This window comes from Nansenia antarctica (assembly GCF_963989245.1).
Source record: "Nansenia antarctica genome assembly, chromosome: 3".
Classification (NCBI taxonomy): domain Eukaryota; kingdom Metazoa; phylum Chordata; class Actinopteri; order Argentiniformes; family Microstomatidae; genus Nansenia; species Nansenia antarctica.
In genome coordinates, this window is record NC_137688.1 from 66,671,049 (window position 1) to 66,689,537 (window position 18,489).

The following is an 18,489-nucleotide window of genomic DNA, read 5'->3' on the forward strand; positions in this document are numbered from 1 at the left end:
TGGTGATTGACTGTGTCGAAGGCAGCAGACAGGTCAAGGAGAATGAGAACAGAGGAGAGGGAGGAAGCTTGGGCAGAGTGGAGGGCTTCCGTGACAGCAAGGAGCACAGTCTCAGTGGAATGCCCAGCCTTGAAGCCGGATTGGTGGGGGTCTAAGTGATCCATCTTCCGGAGATAGTCAGTCAGTTGTTTAGATGCCGTGCGTTCAAGGGTTTTGGAAGGGAAGGAGAGAAGGGATACCGGTCTGTAATTGTGGACAGATGATGGGTTATAATGGTTGTAAAGACCAATCCACATACTATCGCTACATGTCTACCTGCCACAATCTAAATACAATGCGCCCTACTTTGTAGGTGAAAAAACACACAAAATCTATTTGGATTGGGTGCCATCTGCTGCCCAAAATCGGAATTAGGTCTCACATAAATCGATTTGTGACAGGATGAAAATAATAAGCAGTGTAGTTTGTTCACCCTTTTTACATTAAAATAAACAACCATTTCTGAACGCATAATTCCAAACCATGTGTTTAATTTGAAAGGAGACACATTCATAATAGACAGTTCAGTTGTGTTTTGTTGCTTTGTGTTTGATTTTAGGTTAATTGAATTGAAGACAACCTCTTAATGAATAGAAAGACACTTATAAAATATGCTATTTTGAATACATACACCAAAAAATTAACTACATAAAAAAGAAAATCACATAAATGATGTTGAAGCACACCCAGTCTTTATTATTGTCATGCCATGGGGTGCAGGGTCCTTCAGATTTTGTCCACGGCTTTCCTAAAGATCGAGGAAACAGTTAATTCCAGTTGCATGTTTTATTGTTGGGTGTTAGGGGTATTATGGTGTCAAGACCGCCATCAGTATCTGAGGAGAAATCTAACTTTCTGTCGATACTTGGCCCCTTGGTTCATCCCTTGCCCCTCAACCTGAGCTGCACTTTTCTCTCATCTTGCTGAACTGGTAGGAGAAGATAAGGAATTAGTGCTTGAAGAAATAATACCTTCTGTAGTGGCCACAACCCAGATGAACATGCAGTAGGAAGAGAAAACACATTTTAGCCAGGAAAGATGGGGATTTAATGGAAGTGATTATTGAAAGATCCAAACTCAATTCAAGTGGGTATCAGGGGATGAGAAGAAACAATCCCCTTTATTCTTCCTAAAACAATGTTTAGTCCTTTGTGCACCCTTGACTATGAGTCACAACTGAATGTGAAAGTGTAATGGACTAGGTGTGTAGAGATCTTCTCTCCTCTCTCCCCGATCCAAGCATCTGTTCTCCTCTAAATCCAGTTCCTAATCCCCTCAGCACTGCCCTGCTTCGATAATGCCCTCTTTCTCATAACCGTCAACCTCGACCTCTGCATAACCGGATTGGAATCCCTGCTTTCGGAACTTCATGGATGGCCAGTAGTTGTTGCGTGGCTGTGGAAATAAAGCACAGGAAGATATGCACATAAGGGTTATAGAGAAGGAAAAGCCCCCTCTACATCTAACAGGAGTGTAAGACAAAGATCAAATGCCTCTGCAACAGACACAGCTGGATGAGAAATTACACTGTGTCAGTGGTGCTAACCTGGGAGTAAATGTGTTTTTTATTGGTTTTTATAAAAACGCAACACCGTGTATACAATCAATTAATCAAACAATCAGACATTTAAGACATTTCATTCAACAACAACCAACATTAAACTAACTAAAGTGCTCAGTGTTCAGTGTATTGTCCAGTGTAGTGTAATGTTCAGTGTTCAGTGTCCAGGTTCCAGTGTCGGTAGGAGGCAGGGGTAAAAAACCTGTTCGCTGTGCATCCGGGAAAAAAATTCCCCTGCAGCCCTCTAGTTGTAGAGCGACTACTATCCAGTTTGCCCACCAGTGCAAAGCCGTGGCTCCCCCACCTCCCTCCCCCGAGGGACCCCACACACCCGACTCACCCGACCCGCCCCACCACCGGCGCATCCGGCCCAGCCCACCAGGCTCAGACTCCTGTAGCCCTTCACGAGGTTAGCCGGACCAGGCGCCCCAGCGGCGGAGCAGATCGAGCACGCAGGCCGACCGGAGGCCCCCGAGGAGAGGCCCAGAGAGCTCGGCGCATGGCAGGCAAGCAGAGGCGAAAAACCTGTACACAGCTTATCCAGGGAAAAAGCTCCCTGGCTCTTCTCAGCTTGTTCCGGGCTGGGGGTTGGGGGTTGGCGGGTAGGGGACTGGGCCTGTAGCTGGGGGCCTGGAGTTGGGGGGGGGGGGGGCCCGGAACAGGGGGTTTGGGGTCGCTGAGTTGGAACCTGGGGTTGGTGCTGGGGTGACGTGGTGGTTCCCGCCGGTCTCTGCTCCTGGGTCTGGAAGCCTGGGTAGGTGTCAGAGCTGGATATGACATGTGCCTGAAAAGATACAGGAGTGAGAGAAGGGAGGTGTGCATGGTTTGTGTAGTGTGCATTTTGGTGTCAGGCGGGTGATCAGTACTTAACCTGGGAGTAAAGGGGTGAGGCAAAAGAGGGATGGGAGTTGGTGTAAAGAGCCAGCAGGGTCAGAGCCAAGAGTAGCACCACTGCAGCTACAACACCTGCTATAAAAACTGTGTGGCTTGACCCCTCTTGCTGCCTCGGGGGGCCTGTCTTCATGTCTAAGGGTGAGAGAGAGACAAGAGAATCACGGTATTGTCACATGGCTTCATAGTCATGATTCAAACAGAATAAAGATCAACCCACCCTTGCCATTATAGAGAATAAGACGCTTGGTATCATCTGCAGGCATGTAAAATGTAAGATAAGTTAGAGTAGTATAGCAACTGCAGTAGTAAATACTCAAACCTCATTGTGACTACCGTATATACACAGTAATGATGATCATTTCTAGTCATTTTATTACTTTAATTTCGACACTGGGAAGAGAGGAAAAACTTGAGTTCTACTGTAGCATCATTGTTCTTGCTCAGTACTGTAGATGCAGACCTAACCTCTCACATACATCCAAGTACATCCTTCCTTGACTCACCCTCAGTTTCAGGGCCTTCTTTCAGTTTGCTAAAGGTTGTGGTCTCAGAGTCTGAGGCAACTGAGGGACCAATGGAGCTATCATGTCCTCTCCTAGAATGATCTTCACAAATAACGTCTTTGACCTGCCAATAGAAAATAAATTACACTTCAACTCTGAGGCATTTGATGTACAGTATGTGAACCACCATACACATTGTGCAACTTTACCTCTTGAATGAATGAATGAATGGTCTTTATTGTCATTGACATAGTACAGGTACCAGACAACGACATTTGGGAGGGGGGGCTCCCTTGGTGCTAGGAAAAAAATATAAAAATAAATAAATAAAGAAAAACAAGAAGGGAAAGGAGCTGGTTTACATAAATAAAGGCTATGTACACTATCCACTATACTATACTGTACAAATAAGACACTGTGCTGTACTCTATGCTATGCTATACCTATTCTAACATTTCCTATTCTCTGCAACCTTATGTACCCTAGGGTTGTCATATTGCACATAGTGTTATTGCACATTCATTTAAAGTGTCGCAGTTTGCAGGCTTGAAATGTACACATTTGTGCCTCAGCACTACACCTGATTTTCAATCCAGCAGCTGCCATCAATCCGTCCAGACTGTCCAGGGCCCAGAACCTAGGTCTTTGCTGTGTTCAGGGCCTGGATGGCCCTGGGGTAGAAGCTGAGCTTCAGTCTGTTTGTGATCATCTCCACAACCGCCTCCTCTAGCCGTTCCAGGTGTTTAGTACGGGTAGAGAACTGCCCTTCCAGGGCCATAAGGGTATCAGAGTGTTGCCCCAGCAGGTTGCCCTGTTCTGTGAGGGCGCGTAGGACCGATGCTGTGTCTGCTGGGTTCAGTTCCATGGCCAGATCGTACTGTGACAGTCAGATAGGGAACCCAAGCGCAGACACAGACACAGACAGGTTAAGGTAAAATAAAGTAAGATTTATTTAAGGGGGTTGGCAGAGAATGGTCGTAGGGCAAGCGGGGGGTCAGGCCGGGAGGTCAGGCAGGCAAGAGGGCAGGTAGGACAGGTATGCAGGAGGGCAGGCAGGTAGGAGGGGGGCAGGTAGGGCAGGCAGGCAAGAGGGCAGGTAGGGCAGGCAGGCAGGCAGGTAGGAGGGGGGCAGGTAGGGCAGGCAGGCAGGCAGGAGGGAAGGTAGGGCAGGCAGGCAGGAGGGCAGGTAGCAGGAGTCCGGTAGGGGTACTGGGGGGTAAAGGCAAAACAGGGGTAAGTAGGAGGCAGGTACAGGCAGGGTAGTAATTAGGTAGGGGAGCTGGAAGCGTATCATACGGTAAACTGAAGCTACGATCTGGCAGAGTAGTGAAGGCTGGACCGGGTCTTTATACAGGGCTAACGAAGAGATAATGAAGAACAGCCGGACAGCTGCGCACCTGAAGCCACTCCTGCCAATTAGAGGGAGAGAGAGAGAGAGGGAGAGAGGGAAAGAGAGAGAGAGAGGCACTGCCCACTACCTAGAGGTAGAGGGCGTGACAGATGTGGAAAGTATTTATTTCCCTGACACTAAAATATAATACGGTTTTACGAAGTTCGCGCATATGCGCGCGCTCGTGTGTGTGTAAGTAAAAAAACAGTCTGAAACAAAGGAATTCATTATAAATGTCATAATGTATTAATTAACAGTCACACACACGTCCGAGTATTTAATCAACAAAGGAGCCATGTGTAGTAACATCAAATTGGAGCAATATAAATAATGAAATATCAACTGACAATGGTGCTTATTAGAACTCTTAACACACTTACATTCTGAAACTGCTGGTGTTTTCACATTCTGAAACAGCAACATTAATATGTAATATCAAACAGAGCAAGAACAACAAATAAATAAACAAATAAATCAAAAAATCAATAAACAATTATATTCTGAAACCGCTGGTGTTCTTATTTACATTTTACATGACTCCACTGGGTCTGTCTGCCTGCTTGTCTGTCTGTCTGCCTGTCTGTCTGCCTGCCTAAGACATCTTACTTATTTTGCACTCTGCATCTTATTTACATTTTTGCACTCTGCAGCTTCTATCCACTTACCACTATCCTGGTGTCGTTTTTCATTGTCTTCTCGTTTCTTTTTTGGTGACCAGAAATGTGCGATCGCTTCATGATTGCTGCTGACAGCTGAGAGGCAGCTAGAAGTCCATTTCAAGCTAGAAGGGGGCGGGCCCCACTAGGGGGGTTTTGGGGCAGCGGCGTGGATACTGCCAATAGTGGTTACGGATATGGATGTCCGTGGTGTTATAGATTGATTGATTGATTGAAAACTTTATTAGAAGATTTGCAGAAGTAGGTACATGAAAGTACATATTACATACAAGGTCAACTAACAGGATAAAAACCCAAGAAAGCCACTGGCTTATTTCAATTGGGGTCCTTGATTCTCAATTCATCGTTACATGTAAGACAGACAAAAAAAACTAGTACTATCTACAAGATAATACAGACAAATAACTATTACTATCTACAAGATAAACATACATCCATCATGGGAAGAACAATACAACAAAACATAAGGTATGTACAGCGGGTAGGACAGGTGGGGACATACACCACCGGTGGGGGCGGGGGACAAAACACAAAGTATGTACAGTGGGTAGTTCGGGTCTTTTAATCTGATTTTTGATTTAGAGGGTCCAGTTACGGATTGCAGCCTCCTGTAAATGTTTTTTGAGAGTGGTTTTGAAGGTGGGCAGTGTTTTGCACTCCTTTAAGATTATAGGAAGGGCGTTCCACATTTTTACTGCATAGTTTGCAAACGAGTTTAACCCCTTGTTTGTGGTGCAACGCGGTTGAACGTGGTTCGTGGAGCTTCCTCTGGTGTTGTATGTGTGGACGTTGTTCACTTTTTGGAAGTATGTTGACAAGATCATATAATAACGCCGTAATTGCAGGGAATACTTTACCAAACTAGCTATTTCACAATGAAAAGTAGTTAAACTCTTAACTACCCTCATATTGTTTAGCTTGTCAAACTAAAACTGTTCTTGGATGAATGTATGCGCAGCGCGAGCAGACTCAGAGCGACTGAACGCTGAATGCCATGATTTCCATTGAAAATACATTCATCCAAGGACAGTTTTAGTTTGACAAAAAGGCCCTTTTTGTTTGGTGGCCCCAAGCAATTGCCTTGGTTGCCTCTATGGACGGGGCGCCTCTGCACTGGGCTAGCTAGCTAGCCTAGCTAGTCTTTACCCTACCTAGTTTAACCAACACATTACATATTAACGAACAATAAATAATCTGAAACAGGTATAAATACTGACCCATGGAGTTAAGCCACATTTACATTTGACACCAACTGACATGTCACGAAAATATTGTCATAAAAACCCACTCGGTTTTCACTCGCCAGCTAGCATGTGAACAGTTATCTAGCCGAGCTAGCCCAGCAGGCAAACTCCTCAAGCCTCCTAACCCTAACCCAAACAAACATTCATTCATGTCACTAAAAGGTGAGCTGGCTGTCCTCAGTGGCTGCTGTCAGTCGGATTAAGGCAAGGAAATTGTTTATTGTCGTCACTAGGGTTGCCACCTTTCAGTCAGAGAAATAAGGGACACCCCTCGCAATAGGGGCCCCGCTCCTCGGGACCACGACCACCACGGGCCCAAGGGCGGGGTGGGGGCGCCAGTGCTAGTAAATCATAAGTTAAACATCGTTTTAATAAAGCCTTAAGGGCTGCCAAGTTTCACCAAAAATTTGGAGTGAGATTTTTTGGCGGTGGAGCGACCCAAAACTGTGCACGTTTTGGCAGCGGCGGCCCCTCTCTCCCACACAATTATTTGTGCTAGTTTCCTGCAATTTTACATGTTGTTCATAATAAACCAGTACAAGAAATAAAAATAATTGTAACATTTGATAAAACAAGACAAATTCAGACAATATATCATATTTATGTAAGTCTGAATAAACAAATACAGTAGCCTACAGAGTCTAAAAGAAAATTGGGCCCCATCAACATGACTCAGCCCCTTGGTCAGCAGCAGAAAGACCCTTGGTAATCATCTTATATACAGTGCATTGCTCATAGATGGCTATCTTGTTATACAGGAGATACCAGGGTTTTTCCTGGGTCCGAATGAGGCCTTTGGGATTGATTGATTTTTTTTTGAGGGACCCCCAATTGTTGTATTTGTATTGTACATTGTAATTATTATTATTATTAATAATAATAATAATAATAATAATAATAACATATATTATGTTACAGTAGAGAAACAAAAAACTGTTACCAAAACTGCAAAGTTGCAAAGTAGACCTATCATCTCACCCAAATTAAGTGAATATTAAGTGAATAGGCCTATTTAAGAAACGGTATGACATAGTGTCTTTGAGATAAAGGATACAATCCGTTTTCACACTCGTGTTGACTAACAGAAGATTAATGGATGGGGAAAAACATGAGTGTGAGGACGGAGGATGATGAGCAAAGTCCCATCATGGATATTTCACTGCCAATCTCTCCTCCATCACCCCGAAAAAGAGAACAGAGGATGAAATAACTTGCGATTTGAAAGTACAGGCTACCAGATACGTATGCACATATTTTGCTACCAGGGTTGCCAGACGGAATTGACAATTTCCAGCCCAACCAGTCTAAAAGCTGCCGAATCCACCCGTCCAGTGTGACCAAAAGTAGCCCAATCTGGCAACACTGCTTGCTACGTTCTAAGGGCCAATCCCAATTCACCCCTATGACTTCGTTTTCACCCCTATGGCTTGATTTGCGCGTTCACGTTTAGGGGGAGGGCTGTCCCAATTCATATTTCATCGAGCCATGGCTTCATTTTGAGGGCTAACTATGGCCCAATCCCGATTCTCTTTTCTACCACTTCAGCTCGTTTTGGAGTCACTCGTTTTGGAGCCACAAGCCGTAGTGGTTCCCCGGGGGAAATGGGACAACCCTTCACGACTAATACGTCATCCGTAGTGTAATGAATGGGTTAATTCATAGTCAGGACAGCGCATGCGCCTTAGAGAGAGTTCATGATATACCAAGTAGGTGACTGACAGGTGTCGAGAGAACCGAAGTAAACTGGTTATACCTTTGTTGAACCCAGACTCAAGTGTCTTGAATGAATGAATGAATGAATGGTCTTTATTGTCATTGCTATAGTACAGGTACCAAACAACGAAATATTATTCTATGTCCAAGTGACATTACACGTAGTATCGTAGAAAAGCATTGACGCTCGCGATTCATTCACAACTTGAATTTTTAGGCAGCTTGCGAAAAAAGCGTTTGAATTAGCTATATCATCCAAATAATAGGATTACTTGATATATAATTAACAAATTGGCAAGCTAAGCTACATAGTATATATTAGTATCCGACGACGAGGTTTCGTTTACTGGGAGTACGGACCAGTTTTAAACTTGCGAATTGTGCTCACTGAAAGAGAGCTCGAACGCCAATGTCATTGGGTAGCTGTAAGGCAGACGTGTATGTTTGTCACTGACGTAAGCTAGTATGAAGTACTGTCATTGGTTGTTTGAACTGTCGATTATGTGTGTCATGGAAAATATTGTCAAGTTCGAGAGACTTGTAAACACCGAGATGGATGGAATCCTTTTATAATACAGGTGAGACTGGTGACATTTGACATTTAACCGACGCCTTTATCCAAAGCGATTTACAACAAATACATGTGTAGGGTGTAAGTGAATCACCTATCCATCAGTTATCATAAGAAAATGATGCTAGGACCAGAGGTCACAATGCTAGAAGAAGGAAGAATTACTTGTTATTATTATTTATTATATTATTATTATTATTATAAAAAAAAAAAATCAATTGCTTCCACACAGTTTCTGAAAGCATGGCTCATTTTCTCAAAACTCTAAACACAAATCCAAGAACTCACACACAAAACCCAAAACTTCACAAATCTCTTGCAAAAGTAAACACTGTATTTAAAATGTTATGTCTTCTCAAAATTAAATGTTTGTCGTCAAATGACACACACACACCATCAAATGAATAGACACTTCTAAGAACCAATTGAACACTGATATGCTCAATGGAAAACACTAGGCCTACTATTATAAGATTATCAGTAGGCCTTTTGCATTTTCAGTGTTACACTACATACTGCGCATACAGTAGCCTGTTGTAAACTGTTATGTTTTCATACTCAAATATAAAACACACAAATACAAGAATAGAATGTTTTTTTATTCTGAAACACTGTATACACCTCAGCAAACACAGTTGGATTTGTAAAATTCATACAGAACAAACAATAGACATAAGAAAATAAACCTTCTGCACAGTATATACTGTAAAGAAAAAGAAGATTAGGCTGCATCCTGCCTTTCGTTTCCGACTGGCCACAGGACCTCATCGACATCACAGGCAATGTTCTCCCTGACCACGAATCCACCCCTGATATGCTTTAGCAGCTATATCACCACATGCTTCCTCCATTGCTTGTAGGAGGGGCATGCACTCATGCTCTACGTTCATATACTTTCCAACCCCAAGCTGAAAAAAACTCCTCAATAGGGTTGAGAAATAAAGAATACGGTGGCAGATGAAGAACGGAAAATGTGGGTGGTTGTGGACCAAAAGAACAGCAATATGAGTGAAAAGCAGGAAATGTGTTTCACCACACAGGATAAGTGGTTGTCATGGATCAACCCAAAATTCTTGGCTGTCTGGGAGGAGGTCGCAGTAGAGTTCTCTACTGTGGTAGAAATGCCTTGGAGAGGGCCGGCTTTCCCAGGTTGCTGGTGAATAGCATGCAACTACTCAAATCACATACAGATGAATTTCTGCTATATGGGCCAATGAAGACAATTCATAAAGGCTAGGCTACTGATTTGTGGTAGGACAGAATAATAAGTAGCCTTTATGAAATGTCGTCATTGGTGCATATAGAACAAATGTATCTATGTAATTTGAGTAGTTGCTTGCTGAAGTATCCATGTTAAACTTTCGTCTATTCTACTGTCATAACAGAAATAATTTCCCTTCAAATATAAAAATAAAGAAGAACAAAGAATAAAAAACTGAACCTGATGACATGGTAGCAGACAGCACAAACATGAATAATAATGTTCTATTCAGACCTGAGCAAAAGACATATTTGAAATATGAAATATTGGAAAAGCTTGAGGTGTGCTTGATCTAGCTTGCCTTGCATGTAGCTCTAGCCTTTCTGTGACTATTCCAATGCTTTCATTGAGCCTGACAAGGAAATCAAGCACGTAATGTTTTTCAAAATTCAAATGTTGCTCTGGTTTGTTTGTTTGTGTGTGTGTGTGTGTGTGTGTGTGTGTGTGTGTGTGTGTGTGTGTGTGTTGTCTGCCTTGTCTCAATTGTTGTACGAATTCCACCAACCTTGATTGTGGGGATAAAAAAAAGGATATTGAAACAATTAATTCAAAGTAATCCTTTCTACGTGAATATGGGTGTATTTTATTCCAACATAGGTTGTGCAAAAGACAACATTCACACAAAGGAGTCATAATAAATGAGGAATGAATGCTTTACGATGTTGTGGATAAGACTCAAATTTGCTCCGGTAAAACTCATGACAAAGCTGGGCAGCCAACGCCTGGTTGAAGAGCACATCATCATTTTGTCCACTAAATGTATTTCCAATGAGCCTATTCAAGTGAAATTTGCACCAGACTTTGGTATTAACTCAAACAATCCAGACAAAAAATCTAAACATTAAAGCTTATATGTAAATAAAGTTATGTGTAATCCCTAATGGCAACACATCTACTTGTGAGTCATGTTGAGGCTCTCAGTCAGCTGCATGAGCTCACCTGAGCCTCCGGTGCACAGCCTAGCCAGCAGGATCAGGGAGCGGTGCTGGAGCAGCGAGGCCCAGGTGAAGAGCACAGCTCCAGCCACGTGGGACCACCCCAGCTGGGAGAGGAGAGGAAGAGTAGGGGTCCCTACAAAGACCACACAATCACCATCACATCTGCAGTAACACACCATATTGTAGGTCACCAGAACAGCTGCTAAGATGCCTTATCTTCTAACCAAAAGATTCATATTAAATATTACTTACTAACATAAGGTCATGAAGGTCCAATTTCCCAATTGTTTTTGCTCTTAAGCATCATCAAGACTAGAGGAAACAATTCAACAACTTGACTAAAAACCCATTACCAATATGCAAATATATATACTATGTTACGGTACATGTGGGAATACGGTACATGTGGGAAAACTAGGGTTAGGCTTAGGTGCAAGGGTGACTTAGTACATCCTGGCATGTCTAACCCTAACCCTAACCTTAACCCTAACCCTACCCCTAACCCCAGTTTTCCCATATGTACCGTATTCCCACATCATGTGGGCCACATGTACCGTATAGGGATGTATATACACACTAACCTTTTCCAATGATATAATGATCCGAGCAAAGGACTGTCAGTCCTAGTAAGATGTAGTAGCTCAAGTCATATACTGAACAATATGAATGACCCCATCAGAGAAAATACTGACGAACAGACATTCCAACAGTCGCCTAAGGGAATGGACCCATAGCAGCACCTGCACCAGCACAGCTGACACTTGCGGAACTACACGCAGGAGAGGAAACACATGACAATATATTACAAACACATTACATTCTACAGACACAGTAAGGAAACACTGAAGCAAAACAATGGAAAAAAAAGACAGAGAGAGGTTACCTTGCTCTACTGGCACGCCCACACCTGTCAGGAATCCCAATATATGAGTCAACCATAATGGGTATTGATACAACCATGTGCAGTGACAGGGCAATAAGCACCCCATTCCAGGCAATAGAGACTGCATAGAAGTGCCAGAACCATCTAAAAAGACCAGAATAATGAAAAGCAGTATCAGAAATGTGTAGGCTAATTCATTCTCAAGGCTAGATGTTTTAATCATCCCTGAAAGCTATTGATCTTGTGTGCTGGGACCAACATTTACGTTAAATAGTAGCAACAATGCCTATATTTAGAGGAAAGGGTAATCTAAAAATGTCTAAAATATTTCTAATACCCTGTCACCTTTTGGGGACATCAAACACACGCAGCCAGTTGTCTCGTTTCAATTGTCGCTTGGTTTTACCATATCTGATTATGTCTTGGAATAATAGATACACGTAAGTTTTCTCAAATTCAGTCGTTAGAATCCTCCGTAGGACAACACGAATTAAGTATATAGTTCCATCGACGCACAAGTAACAGTACTAGTGTTCCGTGGTAGACAAAAGTCGATGGCCCTTTCTCAATTGTAGAAACTCCATTCCTCGCGTCCTATCTCCTGTCCACTCGTCGCATCATAATTAAAATGCATTGGAGGAGAATATCTAGGTTGTTCCCCTATTCTCCTCCAATGCTATATGAGAAGCAGCAAGTGAGACACGCGAGAGGAAATGAGGAATCAAGTTTCTAACAGGGAAAGGGCCCTGGCTTTCAACTATATAATATATACTGTAACCCAATATATATAACCCAATGTTACCCACTACTCAAGTATTCTGGTTAGGACATAAGTGTTTAGTGATCCTAAAACTGTTGTTTGTTATATTGAGTGGGCTCACTATATCCAAATCATATTGGTATGCATAAAAAAAGACAGAACTCATTACTTTAAAAAACATATTTTTTTATTTGTATGTGTTGGGATAAGGGGTTGGGAGTGTGTGTGTTTGGGTGAAGGGGGGATAGTTGGGAGGTGTGTGTGTGTGTGTGTGTGTGTGTGTGTGAAATAAATGTGTGTGTGTGTGTGTTGGGTGGTGGGGTTGTGTGTTTTGGGGGGTGGGGAGTGGAAATGGGGGGATGTGTGTGTTGGGGGTGTGTCTCTTTAACGATTTAATTTACACAGCCCTTGCCCCTTTCAATACAGACACAGTAGGCTCTCACGAAGCTTTCCCTGTCATTCAGATCTAGGACTGTGTACACGCACCGAAAAATGTCAAACAAATGCATTGCGATCGTAGGGACGTGGTACAAAGGAACACATTGTGTGTAAAACCATTTAGTATTATTTTTGTATTAGAAATAGCCTAATAATATGACAAGCCGTCGAAATTGCAACAGTGCGCTTATCGAGTAAAATGTGTAGTCGTCATATGGATATCCTGCCCCCCCAAAAAAACGACTGGAGCCCAACTAAAAGCTCATTCCGCACATTACAGCGAGGGATTTCAAGTCCTTTCCTAGTTTGTGACAGTACAACTGTTCTGCTATTACTTGTCATATGATATGGTACCCTCTGGCATTCTGCGATCTCATTCTACTTTAACCCATCTATCGTTTTATAAAAGAGTAGTTAATGGAAAAAAATCATTTTGAGAAATATTGAGGTGGCTCTTAAAAGTGCCTTTGGTTTTTGTTCATGAACATAGTCCGACACTCATCATCTTAGGCGCGCTCTCCACGAATGCGACGGGCCAGCTGGATGTCCTTGGGCATGATGGTCACCCTCTTGGCGTGGATGGCACACAAGTTGGTGTCCTCGAACAGACCGACCAGGTAAGCCTCGCTGGCCTCCTGCAGGGCCATCACAGCAGAGCTCTGGAAGCGCAGGTCGGTCTTGAAATCCTGGGCAATTTCTCTCACCAGGCGCTGGAAGGGCAGCTTGCGGATAAGCAGCTCTGTGGACTTCTGGTAACGACGGATCTCCCTCAGAGCCACGGTGCCGGGCCTGTAGCGGTGAGGCTTCTTCACGCCGCCGGTGGCCGGGGCGCTTTTGCGGGCAGCCTTGGTGGCGAGCTGCTTCCTGGGGGCTTTGCCACCAGTCGACTTACGAGCGGTTTGCTTGGTTCTGGCCATGATGCAAACTTCTTATTGTAGAGTCAAAGTATAGATGTTCTTCACAAGTGAACTTGCTAAGTTTATAAAGCCGGAGCCGTCGTGCTCCGATTGGCCGGCGAATGTAGACGAGCTCATTGGCCCGCGAATGTAGACGAGCTCATTGGCCCGTTGTCACCTCCTTCTCAGGCTGTCATTGGACACGACCTCCGTGCACCCTTCCCGCCATAAATTAAAACTCTAAACCCCTCCTGCTCCCTCCATTGCGCGCTTCCCTTGTCCACCCGCCCCGCCCATGTGAATTATAATAATAAACATAATATGAAGATTTAAAACAAAATCGGTGTTATGGGAAAATCCATAATTATTAGTCAACTGGCAGATGATACCACTGTTGTGATACCACTTTCTTAAGGACAACGACCCCAGCTATAGCTTTTACGCTATTCTCAGATGCATTTGTTGTGTTTATGCTTATAGCCAGCATTCATCATGAAGGGAACATTGGTTGGCAACACCACGTGGCCAAATCAAAAGTGTTGTGGGTGCGTTCTCTCAGCCTCACGAAGGTATATGGTGACTGTTTAACTTAGTGATTACAGGCTTCAACATGAGGCACACTAGGGTACTCATAGCGGACAAACACCGTTTAGAGATGAAAATACAAATTGCACTTTTTGAGAGACAAGTGGTTGGCTCTTAAAAGAGCCTTTGGGGTTAAGTAGTGGGGTGAAAGCCGTAGTAGAACTTTTACTTGGCTTTGGCGGGCTTCTCGGTTTTCTTGGGGAGCAGCACTGCCTGGATGTTGGGCAGCACACCGCCCTGAGCGATGGTCACACCGCCCAGCAGTTTGTTCAACTCCTCGTCGTTACGGACGGCCAACTGCAGATGACGGGGGATGATACGAGACTTCTTGTTGTCGCGGGCGGCGTTGCCGGCCAACTCCAGGATCTCAGCAGTCAGGTACTCGAGCACGGCGGCCAGGTAGACCGGTGCGCCAGCGCCCACACGATGGGCATAGTTGCCTTTGCGCAGGAGCCTGTGGACACGGCCCACTGGGAACTGGAGTCCAGCTCGGGAAGAACGGGTCTTCGCCTTTGCTCTGGCCTTGCCTCCGGTTTTACCTCTTCCTGACATCTTGAAACTTAAAGCGGGTTCTGTGCTAGTTAAAGAAAAAGCGGATACTAGTTGCTCGCTTGGGGTGGTGTTCTTATAGCTCAGCCTGACCAGCGTTCATTGGCCACCGGGTCGATGACACCTCATCCAATCAGCAACCCGGATACGCGCGCCTCTTCCCGCCGCCCAGCGATTGGCCGCTGTTTCACTCGGCCTTTGTGAGTTTCCCTCGCGCGCCAGAAATCAAAGTTCAAATCAAACCAATAATTTCCTAATAATATACTAAATAGCGAAACAATACTCCTTATTGGCATTACAGCGAAAAGTGAAGTGCATTAGGCTCTCACAGCTCTCCCCATACGCAATGTAGTAGGCTACTACTAGAGCGAAAAGTTGACCATTTCTATCCAAATAACGTTATATAAAGCAAACTACCGTATGTCGATATTGAAAGGTATTTTGTGGAGTCTAGCATAGAACCCCCCCCTCCTCGCTCACGCAGAGACCGAGTGAGACAATATATCGTTTGTTTAAATATGTTTGTGTAAAGTATTAAACTCTCATTAAGGCCATTTCAATATTTAATATAGCTATTATTCTCGTGTGCATAGGTCAGTGATTGAGACTGGTGTAAATCGGACCTTCTTATTTGAGAAAGTTCCGTTATGTCGACATGGATGAAAATGCACTTTTTATGGAAAGGTGGGTGGCTCTTAAAAGAACCTTTTTTTGTGGTACAAGTGTCAACATGAACACTGTCGTGTCAACACAAGTTTACTTCTTTGGGGCTGCCTTCTTTGCCTTGGCTGCTTTGGGCTTCGCTACCTTGACGGCCTTTTTGGGGCTCTTGGTCGGTGCTTTCTTGACAGGTGCGGGCTTCTTAACCTTCTTGGGGCTCTTGGCAACCTTCTTAGCGGCGACGGGCTTCTTTGCGACTGCCTTCTTGGGAGACTTCTTAGCGGCGACAGGCTTCTTTACAACGGCCTTTTTGGGAGACTTCTTAGCGGCGGCGGGCTTCTTTGCTACTATCTTCTTGGGTTTTGCGACGGCGGCTTTCTTCACCGTTTTCTTGACCGCCTCCTTGTTAATCTTGAAAGAGCCGGAGGCACCGGTGCCCTTGGTCTGGACCAGAGTGCCTTTAGTGACGAGGGTCCTAACGGCGACCTTGACGCGAGAGTTGTTCTTCTCCACGTCGTAACCACCGGCAGACAGCGCCTTCTTGAGCGCGGCCAGAGACACGCCGCTCCTCTCCTTGGATGCGGACACGGCCTTCACGATGAGCTCGGCGACGCTGGGGCCAGCTGCTTTCTTGGGCCTGGCTGCTGCTTTCTTCTTGGGGGCCTTTGCCGGAGCGGCGACGGCGACGGCTGGTGCGACTTCTGCCATGTCTGTAAAAAGTGTCGTTTGTTGCGGGCTACAAATCACTCTGCGATGCTGCTCTGTGATAATGAAGCTCAACCCGGAGATGGGGGCTGGTCTTAAACGCGACATGAGAACCGTACAGACTCAACCCTCTATGCTCGGCAATCTTGGCTGACAAAATGTGCTGGCGTCTGTGTTTTCTCCTCGCCAATAATGGGCCAAAAGTCACCGATGGAACCGACTTGAGGTCCAAATTTGAACGGACCAGCGAGCAGACATGCCTCCGTTCAGAATAAAATCATGTGGGCCGCGAAGGCCTCGTGTATTTTGTTGTGATTCGCTCAAAACCCCGCCGTTCCACCGTCGGAGGGAGCGATGCGCACAGCTTTCCCTGTGCTATTTGTGTCCTAAACTGCTTAAAAATGGATCCTGCACTTTGCTAAGCGGACACATGACGTCATGCATTTATTCTAGTTATCATTTTGCAGTCTTAATAGCTTTAAGTAGTCAATGTCTTTGCTAGTATAAGTGGGGTGTCTTGTGTCAAAATGTATTTTGAGCTTACTTGGGACCATTGCTGCAATTTAAAGTTGTAAACTGCAGAGGTATTCTGGGATGAGACAGTTAGGGTCACCACTGTATGAAAGTATTGGTTTATTATAAGACAGCAATACCGTGATGTCCAAATCATATTGGTATGCATAAAAAAAGACAGAACTTTATTTTATTATTTTATTTGTACGTGTTGTGTGTGTGTGTGTGTGTGTGTGTGTGTGTGTGTGTGTTGGGGGGGGGGGGGGGGGGGGGGGGGTTGGGATTGTGCGTTTTTGGAGGTGGGGAGTGGAAATGGGGGGATGTGTGTGAATTGGAATGGAGGGGGGGGGATAGTTGGGAGGTGTGTGTGTATGTGTGTGTGTGTGTGTGTGTGTGTGTGTGTGTGTGAGTGAGAAGAATGTCACTTAAGATCCATTCTGGTGTGTAGGCTTGCAAGATCGTCTAGCAACTGCAGCAGATCTCCATGTCCTGCTGGGCTGGCTACTGCGGGAGCGTTTGGCTGAGCTGCTGACGTCTCCTCCTTCACTCTGGCTGGCTTCTCAACTGATAAATAAAGCAAACTACCGTATGTCGATGTGGGCCTAAGAAGTCTCAACTGGCTTGGGCCTGCCGTTGGATAGGTTGCAGGGAAGATTGCCTGGCACCTGACTGGCCTCCATGTACGTCTGCTGCAGAGCACTCTGGGACAGGCCTGTGAGGCACTGTGAGGCCTGCTGAGATAGCCAGGGACATGATCTATCCTTCTGATAAGACTCTCGACCTAGAACAACCAGGGTGGACTCCTGCTTTGAAGCCCTCACAACGTTCTCTTGGTTCCTGACACATTTGGGAACGATTGTTCACACACATTTACAAGCACATTCAATGTTAAATGACCTACAGCTTATATAGGCCAATTACCTGTCAATTTGACTTTGCCGAGCATGCCAGGAGGAAGACCGTCACCGCCATGGATGTTGTATATGCTCTGAAACGCCAGGGACGTACTCTGTACGGCTTCGGCGGCTAAACTATTCGTAAACTCAACCACCCCCTATAAATAACAACGGGTCTTTTAAGAGCCACCCATCTCCACACAAGAGAGTTGATTCCATTATTATAACACATTTTGTCAGGCCTGTACATTCAACGGGTTTAGCTGTCATGAAAAAAACATTCGTTGCCAAATCAATGTCAACGCAAGTAAATGCGTAGTCTTGGCATTCCACGACTAGAAATGACCATCCCACGTGCACTCTAGAAAGAAAATGGTTACTTGGATTATTACGCACACAACACAGTGCAGCCCCTTTTGTTTTATATTGCGCATCTAGTGATAATAATAATGCATGCCCTTGTCGTACCATCCCAAAAGGACAATTCCTGGTAGTAATCGCTAGGCTGGTTGGGAGTTTGGGGGACTTGGTGTTCTATATCGTGGAGCTCCGCCCCATAGGGGAGCTCTGCTCCTATTGGTTTACCCGCTACCTAAAGTAGTCAATGACTGAATTTTTCAATGCCTGCGCCCGCCTGGGGTGCTATATAAAGGGGCGTACTTCGCTCCATCATCCTGGAGCCACTCAACAACCCACCACCTTCATAAGGATTAACCTCACAAACCCCACAGATGCACCTGGCCTCCTCCAAGAAGGTTTCTTCATGAATTACTTTCACTACAGAATTGAGAAATCCCACCCACCCCCATCCAC

General features: G+C 44.8%; 4 protein-coding genes and 1 pseudogene across 5 annotated transcripts in view; 1 reads left to right on the top strand and 4 right to left on the bottom strand.

Annotated features, from left to right (window-relative positions):
- Window positions 1-18,489, top strand: part of LOC308152848 (uncharacterized protein) — a gene marked incomplete at both ends in the record, with an annotated part of 142,024 nt that overhangs the window by 19,207 nt on the left and 104,328 nt on the right. The gene's annotated exons all lie outside the window — the stretch shown is intronic.
- On the bottom strand, window positions 10,746-13,249 carry LOC308153153 (polyprenal reductase-like; annotated as a pseudogene). The gene is made up of 5 exons: window positions 13,227-13,249; window positions 12,020-12,145; window positions 11,675-11,818; window positions 11,373-11,560; window positions 10,746-10,924 (listed from the first exon to the last, which is right to left on the bottom strand). The product of its transcript is annotated as a polyprenal reductase-like (transcript).
- LOC308152880 (histone H3.2) lies at window positions 13,379-13,789 on the bottom strand (the record flags this gene model as incomplete). The annotated part of the gene is made up of 1 exon (XM_080525952.1): window positions 13,379-13,789. The coding sequence occupies one exon, from the start codon at window positions 13,787-13,789 to the stop codon at window positions 13,379-13,381; it is 411 nt and encodes a 136-aa protein (XP_080382078.1).
- LOC308152891 (histone H2A-like) lies at window positions 14,519-14,905 on the bottom strand (the record flags this gene model as incomplete). The annotated part of the gene is made up of 1 exon (XM_080525963.1): window positions 14,519-14,905. One exon carries the CDS (start codon window positions 14,903-14,905, stop codon window positions 14,519-14,521), a length of 387 nt encoding a protein of 128 aa, XP_080382089.1.
- Window positions 15,659-16,270, bottom strand: LOC308152861 (histone H1-like; the record flags this gene model as incomplete). Its single annotated transcript, XM_080525933.1, has 1 exon — window positions 15,659-16,270. One exon carries the CDS (start codon window positions 16,268-16,270, stop codon window positions 15,659-15,661), a length of 612 nt encoding a protein of 203 aa, XP_080382059.1.